This window comes from Vitis vinifera, chromosome 13 (genome assembly GCF_030704535.1).
Source record: "Vitis vinifera cultivar Pinot Noir 40024 chromosome 13, ASM3070453v1".
Classification (NCBI taxonomy): Eukaryota; Viridiplantae; Streptophyta; class Magnoliopsida; order Vitales; family Vitaceae; genus Vitis; species Vitis vinifera.
Window position 1 is genome coordinate 21,260,697 of NC_081817.1, and position 9,859 is coordinate 21,270,555.

Below are 9,859 nucleotides of genomic sequence, written 5' to 3' on the forward strand. Positions count from 1 at the left end.
AAGTTCCATTTTAACTTCCCTTCTTTCTCTTTACACCTGCACTTTCTTTCTTTCTTTTTTTCTTAAATTTAAAAAGGTTTGTGAATTTACTCATATGCCCTCGTCAACTTCTTCCACATCAAAACCTTTTAAAAAAAAGCCCTAACCCTAATCTTTTTTCCTTTTCCTTCATCTTCATTTTCTTCACTTCCAGTTTCTTCTACTTCACTTTTCATTCCCCTTCCCATCTTTTTATCTTTATTTGAAAAAAAAAAAGAAAAAAAAGAAAAGAAATGGGAGCTCGTAATAGCCATGGGCTGCCAAGGCTGTTCCTATGCTGCCCAGGCACAGAATCTTTTCATCTAATTTCTTTGAATCTTTTTTTCTTCTTCTTTCTTTATTCTATATATGTACATATATATAGGGGCAAATAAATTATTTTCCTTAAAAAATCATCCAATGTATTCAAAATTCATGTTAAGTACAAGGAAAAGGAAAAAAAAAAAAAAAAACTCTACAAGGAACCAGAAGCAAGCATTAACAATATCATGATTTTAGAATAAAAATCATGATCAAAGCTTGAGAGATAAATCCAGATTTGGCCCTCCTGGTTGATCACTGTCCTTATGGCCCCCTTGCCAAAGATCATCACCTCCACTTGCCTTGTCGGCCACAATACTGGGGTCATCACCATTTGAATTGGAAACTCCAAGGCTTGAAATTGCACCATCACTTTCCTCAAACCTAGAGGAAGGTCCTGTAGAAGCTCCAAATACACCACCACCATGCATATGAAAATCCTCCTTTCTCATTATTCTATGTTCAAAAGCTGATTGTGGGCTCATCATGTTAGGCCTCAGCCACCCGCCATGGCCAAATCGGTATCCAGGCGGGGGCGGGGGCGGCTGTGGTGTCCATGGGTACGGAGGCTTATGAATCATAGAGTCCATCCTCACCCCAAGTGACCTATTGAAAGAGCCATATAATGGGACTGGTGGGATGCTTGAATAGGGATAATTATAGTGAAAGTGTGGATGTCCAAAGCCTGGCATATCCATCCCTTGTCGCCTTTTCGCTATTGCCCGCTCTTGTTTATGAGCGTTTTGATGTCCACCCAATGCTTGTGAAGTGGAGAACTCTCTTTTGCAGAAGTTGCAGGAGAAAACCCTCCTCTCTGGTTGTTTTTCGCGTACCATCACTGTCCTCTCCGGTGAAGAAGCCGCTCTGAGAGAGTTGCAGAGGTTGAGGTCCAGCTTGGAATCATCATTGGAGAGCCTTAGATCAAGCAAAAGGCTCGAACCCGATTCGGTTTTCCTCTTTTCTTCACTAACTTCTCCTTTCATCTTCACCTTCTTTGCCCTTTCCCCATCTTTGGATGGAGTTCCCTCTGATGTGGCAGAGATGCTAGAGCCCTCTGAGGGACATTGATGATCTACTCCAAGTGCCTCCATGGACCAGAGAAGTCTTAGATTTGAATAAGAGAATGGAAAAGATGACATCTTTATAGAGATGGATGTGAGTGAACTCAAACCTTTCCCTGCATGGAAAGATATCCTGATGTACAATTACTGAAAAAAATTATATTAGTAAATTATCAAGGAGATGAAAATGGTTTAATGTGATTTTTCATCACCATGTTTATGATTCAATTATTCCTAAAATATTATCAATTTTCCATGTGAGGGGAGAATACTAGTTCAAATTTCTTAAAACAATAAATGATAATAATTTTTATTTTTCAAAGCAAAAAAAATGAAAGTATAAAAATGTTTCTTAAAATATAGTTTTGCTTTTCTACCATAATTTCTGTCATTTATTAGAAAGGAAGGCCAGCAACACTTGCAAGCACTTCATCTCTTTGTTTGGACATGTGTTCCATAAAATATGTATAGAGACATAGAAGGAACAAAAGTAATTTTGCATTCTTTGAATGAAGACTTGTTCAAGCAAACACAGAAGGTAACTTTTGCTATCATTACTCCATCGGTGGAAAGATGATTTGAGACTTGATTTGAAAACTTTGAATCCAAAAAAGGGAAAGATACAGATCAAACCAGTCTTCAAACTTCATATCACTTGGACTTATTGTGTGATTTCATCATAAATGCTTACCCTCTTCCTCCATTTTCAAAAAAGGTAGGCAAAGGACAGGCTTATATTGCATCCTAAAGCATGATAAATTTAGCCATTATTTTAGCTTTCTTAAGATGGAATACCAACAATAGTCACTTTTCCAATGATGCTGGAATTTTATTTTCCTAAAATACAACCAAATGGGTAATCTTTCCATATTCTTTTCATACAATGTTAAAACTTGTGTTCAAAAGTTTGATTGTAAGGTTCTAGAAAGATTTTCTAGGATTTTAAAGACCATGGTGGCCTCCAACTTCTAAAAAGCATAGATTATTGAAAATTGAAAACAAAAGGCATCATAAATATAGAATTTTAAATGAACATTATTTGATTTTTTTTTTTTTTTTAAAAAAAAGAATTGATGCTTTTAGGCTATTGAGAATGTGATGTTTACTAAAATAGTTATGTCAAAATTTTGGCTTAAAAGAAAATAAAAATAAATGGAAGACTACAAATAGAATTGGAAAAATTTTAAACATAAGATATAAAGATTATTTTTTTGAATTGTGTGTCAATAATTTACTATATTAAAAAAGAAGCTTCATATAATACATGAAAAGTTAGATAATTTTTATATTTGTCCTATTTAATCATAGAGGGTGAGAGTTTATTACTTAAATGAACATAATTTGTAGAACTGAAAATAAGTAATAAAGTTTGAATGGTAAGTATGAACTTCAAAGGTCCCTTAATTTACAACTTGTAGCTTGTTCTAGGTTACCGTGAATGCTTCCAAGAATTTTCAAATAAGACATTTTTTTCATTAATTCTTTATTTATTTTCCTACCATATCTACGTTTACACCTCCATTCAAAAGAGCAAAAGATTTTATATATTGATCCTTTTCTCCTATAAAATCAAGGATTATGAAAAGCCTTGATTCTCAAGATTTTCATAAAGATGACCTTGTGGAAATCGATTGGGATATTTTGCATTATGCTTAATTAAATAAAATCAAGAAATTGTTGATATGAACAATTGAGGGGTATGGATATCCTAGTGTCACGATCAGCTCAAAATGACCTTTTCTAGAGTTTATATAAAGGGGTAGAAGCTTTTGAAATTTCCTGGAGTAATTTGCACTTGTCCACTAGTGGAGGAGTGTGGAGAATTTTGAAAAAACTTAGAAACATACACACATCTCTAGGCAAGGGTGGAAAATAAGGGAAAAGTGTGGAGTATTTTAGAGAATTTCACATAACTCATGTACATCCTTTGTATGTAGAATTTTTATAAGAGTTTCTACAGAAATCTAGAGATGTAAGGAATCTTTATTGGTTCCAAAGAGTTCCTAGCCTAGGCACCATGCACATTATATGAAAAATGGGAAACAAAAATACTTTTTACATGTTAAGAAATGTAAAAGATGACACACCTTTAAAACACCATTTTCTGGCCTATCATTGTATGTGTTGGCCAACAATGGCGCCTAACATTGACGCTTCTAGGAAGCACCATCTTTTATAAATTCTTTCAATGACGCTTAAAAAAACATCTTTAAATAATTTTAACGACACTTGTAAAAAAAATGTCATAATATTTTTTAATGGAATAATGTTTACAAAATTGGCAATTTCGAAACTTATAGAACATCATCTTTAATATATTTTATCAATGACATATTAAGAAGTGTCATCTTTGATTCATGTTAACAATGACCCTTATATAAGTATCATCTTAAAATTAAAAATTTTAAAAAGAAAAAAATTTCAAAATTTTTTAATTTAATATATGAAAATTTTCAAACCCTTTTAAAACTCCTAAATTTCTAAATTGCTTTTAGTAAAATATGATTTCTAAATTGATTATAATTCCACTAGGTTTTCTTTCATATATATTATACTTAGATGAGTTTTAGGGTGAGGCTAAGAGTGATCATACCTTAACTTACCCTATCATTCTCAATCTCTCAAGAAATAATTTATAGGATTGAATTGTGGGTTGTTGGAAGGACTTGCATCTTTTTAGAGGCTGAGAAGAATCCACCATAGCATTGGAGGTGCTGTATAAAAGACGTGGATTAAGGTATAGGTGCTTAATAGTAAGTTTTAGGGTAAAATGACCAAGTAAAATTGTGTACTTTGATTTCAAATAGTGGATTGTAAATCAGATATCTTAGACTTCATGATTTTTTATCTTCATAGTTAATAATTTTTTTTATTAATTATAAATATATCAAAATATTTTATTAAATTATTTTAAAATAAAAAATGTAGTGTTTGTTGTAAAATTATAAAGTGAAAGGAGAAGAAAATAAGAAAGAGAAATTAGAATGTATGAAGAGAATAGAACAAAATTTCATTAGAGGTATCTCACTTTTATAGGGAGTCACAAAGAGATATACATCAATATGGATGATCATCCACAAGTTCCCATAATCCTATAAATTCTCATATTTTATAACACTCCCTATTGGATGATCATAAGAATATGCCTCATTAAAACCTTACTAGGAAAAACCCTATGGGAAAAAAAAAAGCCCTAGTGAAGGAAAAAGAGTACAATATTCTTTTGGATTACTCCAACTGCCTCGTTAAAAACCTTGCCAGTAAAACCCAATTGGACAAAACCTGGACAAAAGAAAAAAGAGTGCAGTATATCCATATTATCATTCTCTCCCTCATGTAAACATGATTATGATTTTTTTAACATTTCAAATGGTAGATCTCTCAATCTTCGTATTCCAAAGTCATACCTTAACTTTTTCAATGTGGTCGAAGGTAACGCATTTGTGAATAGATCTGCCAGATTATTGCATGATCGAATCTGTTGAACATCGATCTCACCTTTCTTTTGGAGCTCATGAGTATAGAATAATTTAGGGAGATATGCTTAGTTCTATCACCTTTTATGAATCCTCCTTTAATTTGTGCAATACAAGCAACATTATCTTCATGTAACACGGTTGCATTGCCTCTGATGGAAGGTAGTCCACATGTTTCTTGTATATGTTGGATCATTGACTTTAGTTATACACATTCACGACTTGTTTTATATGGATCAGAAAGATATTCTGCATTTGCATATCCAAGTAATTGTTGCTTTGATTCCCTTGAGTAAAATAGACTCATACTAGTAGTTCCGCAAAAATAACGCAATATATGTTTGATACCATTCCAATGTCTTCAAGTTGGAGTGGAACTATATATTATTAATAAATTGACAGAAAAAGAATGTTTGGACGTATACAATTGGCAAGATATATAAGTGCACCAATAGCACTAAGATATGGTACTTCAGGACTAAGTAATTCTTCATTCTTTTTCGCAAGGACGAAATGAGTCCTTTTTCACATCAAGTGATCAGACAACCATTGTAGAACTTAAATGATGTGTTTTATCCATATAAAAACGCTTCAAAACTTTCTAAATGTATGTTGATTGATGTACTAAAACTCCATTTGGAAAATGCTCGATTTGCAGGCCGAGACAAAATTTTGTTTTTCCAAGATCTTTCATCTCAAATTCCTTTTTCAAGTAATTTGTTTTTCTTGTGAGCTCTTCAGGAGTTCTAACAAGATTTAAGTCATCAACATACACTATAATAATTGCAAATATGGTTTCTGATTTCTTAATGAAAATGCATGGGCATATAGGATTATTCATATACCCTTCTTTTAGCAAGTATTTGCTAAGGCGATTGTACTACGTGCGTCCAGATTGCTTTAATCCATATAGGAATCGTTGTAACTTGATTGAGTGCATGCTACGAGGCTTTGCACAATTTGCTTCAGGCAATTTAAATCCTTTAAGGATTTTCATGTATATATCATTATCCATGGATCCATATAAATATGTTGTAATAACATTCATGAGACGCATATCTAGTCCTTCTAGGACTGCCAAATTAATTAAGAAACAAAATGTGATTGCGTCCATGACGGGAGAGAATGTTTCCATTGTGGTGAATACTAGGTTTTTGTGAGAAGCCTTGTACTACTAATTGCACTTTATATCTTATGATCTTATTATTCTTATTGTGTTTTCGTACAAATACCCATTTGTACCCAATAGGCTTTACATCTTCAGGTGTTTGGACTACAGGTCAAAAACTTCTCATTTTGTTAATGAGTTTAACTTTGACAATATAACTTCTTTCCATTTTGGCCAATCATTTCTATGTCGACATTATTCCATATTTCGTGGTTCATGACCTTCATCATTTCTTATGGAGGTCACTTGGAAAGTGAAAATAATATTATTTTGATCTCATTTTTCTCTCGTGTATACATAACTTATTGAGATTTTACAATTTTCAGGTACCTATGCCTCTTCAGGGGCTTTTCGTTTAATATGTGTCTCTTCAGGGGCTTCTTGCTCAATATGTGCCTCTTTAGGTACTCCTTGTTCAATATGTGCCTCTTCTAGGGCTATGGATTTATCAATTTTAAACTAATTAGTCATTTTGATGGCCTCTTTTAAAGTGCCAAGTTTTTCTTGGGTTCTCCTCTTCCAGGGAGTTACATCCTTTGAGCCGATAAGTTTACCACGCTTCAAGCGTATCTTATATTAATTTGTTAATTGTCTTACAGGGACATCAATCCATGTGCCTCTTCTAGGGCTATGGATTTATCAATTTTAAACTGATTAGTCATTTTGATGGCCTCTTTTAAAGTGCCAAGTTTTTCTTGGGTTCTCCTCTTCCAGGGAGTTACATCCTTTGAGCCGATAAGTTTACCACGCTTCAAGCGTATCTTATATTAATTTGTTAATTGTCCTACAGGGACATCAATCCATGCTGGAGTATTTGCAGTCGGGATATATGACTTTGTCACTTTCTTTGTATGAATGCATCTTGTAGTTGATTTGCAAGATTTTGCAAATGAATGATCCTTTGAACTTCTAGTTCACATTGATTTGTATGAGGATCAAGATGAGTCAAAGTCAATCCATTCCAAATAATTTCACGTCGTTCTTCTGGAACTGGCTCTTTTCCCCCCTAATGGCGAGAAAATTGTCTCATTAAAATGATAATCTACACAACATGTCATTCTACCTTTTAAGTGTATAGGTAGACTATTCACTAATTAAAAACTTCTAGTTTTGTAATGTACATCCATATGACCTTTTACCCCGAGGGACCAAGTTGGTCTTAAAAGATTCTTCTGAATCTATCATCATATAAAGTGTCATTCACATGAAATCAAATACTACTAGTGACATAGTATAAACTCTTCTAGAGCCTTTAATCAGGTTTTTATCACCTGATATAGTATTAACATTGTTTGTCATCAATGTTGTGTAATAAAAGAAACAAGAGTTTCATCAAAGTAACAAGTCATAAAACATTGTTATAAAGACCTTGTCTTTATAGAATTGAAGAAATATTATCATAGAGAAAGAGTTAAAATCAATGGAAAAATATTAGTCATTGATGATGACATAATAAGTTGTGTAAAAGTAATGAGAGCATATATAACACAATAAAAAAAATATGAAAAGATAATTTGAAGTTATATATTTCTTAAATAATCTCACACATTTGATTTTGTAAGTGTGGAACATTTATACATGAAATAATGAGGAAGTATTTCAATAATCAAACTAATTGTAGTGATAGATCAATAATTTTATTCAAAATATTATTATGATCTAAATCAATGTGCAAAAATTAATTCATAAATCAAAATTTCAAGAGAACTTCTAATAATATATGTAAATTTTTCTACTAATGACAGTATAACTTCTAATAATAGAAATTTATAAAAACTATTAAACACTTACCTATTTGTATAACTTGATATACAAAAATATTAATCTTTTGATAATATGTAAATATTATCTATATGCTTGTTATCATAACTTCATGCTATAATATATTTCATCATAACTTTTGGTTATATAAATTTTATAAAGTTATACAAAATTATTAGTTAACAATTTTGTTCTCTATAGCTTCTAGCTATAAGAAAGTACATATTAACAACTTTGGCATGACCTTTGATTAGCACAAAAAAAATTAATTTTCTTATTTTCATAACTTCGGGTTATGAATAATAATATTATATGACTTCTGGTTATATAACAAAATTAAAAAAATTATGTATCTTCTAGGTACATAGTTGTTCATTTCAACTTTCTTTTCTTTTATTGATGTTTGATAAAAGTCGACCAAATGTTTGGGTGTACGACAGGTATGCGACCAATGCCCCTTCATACTACATCTATAACACTTATTCTCATGGTTCTTAGGAAGTTTATCTTGTAAACACTTTCCATTTTCTTGTTTAACCTCAGTATTATTCCACTTCTGGTGGTGTAATGAGGTTTTCATTTTTTGAGAATTTGGTAAATTATTACTATAAAAACCATGGTATCGATCAGGGAATGATTCAGATCTAGTTGGATGAGACTGGTGATTTCTCATCAAAAACTCATTTTTGTTAAACCTTCATAGAGATGATAACGAAGGAAAATCAGTGTTTTTGCGCGATCCTATAGGGATGCTTGATTTCCTTCTTTGATGATAGCTCCAAGATTCATTGATAATTTTGTTTTGAATAACTTCTGGTTATACAAGAGAATTGGAAATTGTATGCATAACTTCTGGCTATGAAACAATTATCAATGAAAATTGTTTTCCATAATTCCTATTGTGAAAAATAAATGAGTACAAAATAAAAATTAAATCCAATATTTTTCATAACTTTGAGTTATGATTATTTTGTCAAAACAAGAAAATATTCAAATTTGTACATAGCTTCATGTTATGAACTATTTATGTATAACTTCTAGTTACACAAATAATTAAAATAAATTAAAGAAATTAAAAGTTAATATCTTTCATAGCTTCAGACCATGATTATTTTGTCAGAACAAGAAAATATTTAAATTTGTATATAGCTTCAGGCTATGAACTGTTTTTTTATATAAATTTATATATAGCTTCAGGCTATGAACTATTCATTGGGTAGATTTGTGCATAGCTTCGGGCTATAAACTTTCATTGTGTAGATTTGTACATAACTTCAGGCTATGAACATTTATTTATTTATTTTATAGCTCCTGACTATAATATTGTTTGGTATAACTTCTAGTTATACCGTATAATTAAAAATAAATAATAAAGAATCATATACATAACTTCTGGTCATATATTTGTAATTTTATAGTTTTCCATATAAATTTTGGTTATAGGGATTGCCCATATTTTTCATAACTTCTGGTTATGAATTTACCCTATAATTTATAATTTATGATTATAGGGATTGTACATATTTTTTATAACTTCTGGTTATGAATGTACCTTATAATTTATAATTTATCCCATAACTTCTGGTTATAGAGATTATACATATTTATGTATTTAAATAAAATATAAAATAGAGATCAAAAGGTAATAAAATAGAAGATCATGATATAAGTTTATCACATACCTTTTTGTGAGAAAGAAGAAAGAAAGTCTTTCCATTTTTCTAAAGGGAAAAACATCTTTCTATTTCTCTAAAGAGAAGAACGTCTTTCTTATCTTTCTTATTCTTATTTCTTATGTAGAGAATATTCGTACTGATAACGTGTTATAAAATTGTAAAGTGAAAGGAGAAAAAAATAAGAAAGAGAAATTAGAATGTAAGAAGAGAATAGAATTTCATTAGAGGTATCTCCCTTTTATAGGGAGTCACAAAAAGATATACATCAAGTTCTCATGATCCGATAAATTCTCATATTTTATAACAGTGTTTGTATATTATTATTATTTTTAATCAAATACATTTTCCTAAAAAGGAAATGAAAGCTGTTTTTAGAAA

At 30.9% G+C, this 9,859-nt stretch overlaps 1 protein-coding gene across 1 annotated transcript; it reads right to left on the reverse strand.

Annotated features, from left to right (window-relative positions):
* Window positions 1-551: 551 nt before the first annotated feature.
* Window positions 552-1,430, reverse strand: LOC104881271 (zinc finger protein 3-like). Its single transcript, XM_010660826.1, has one exon. It carries the CDS (start codon window positions 1,428-1,430, stop codon window positions 552-554), a length of 879 nt encoding a protein of 292 aa, XP_010659128.1.
* Window positions 1,431-9,859: the final 8,429 nt, after the last annotated feature.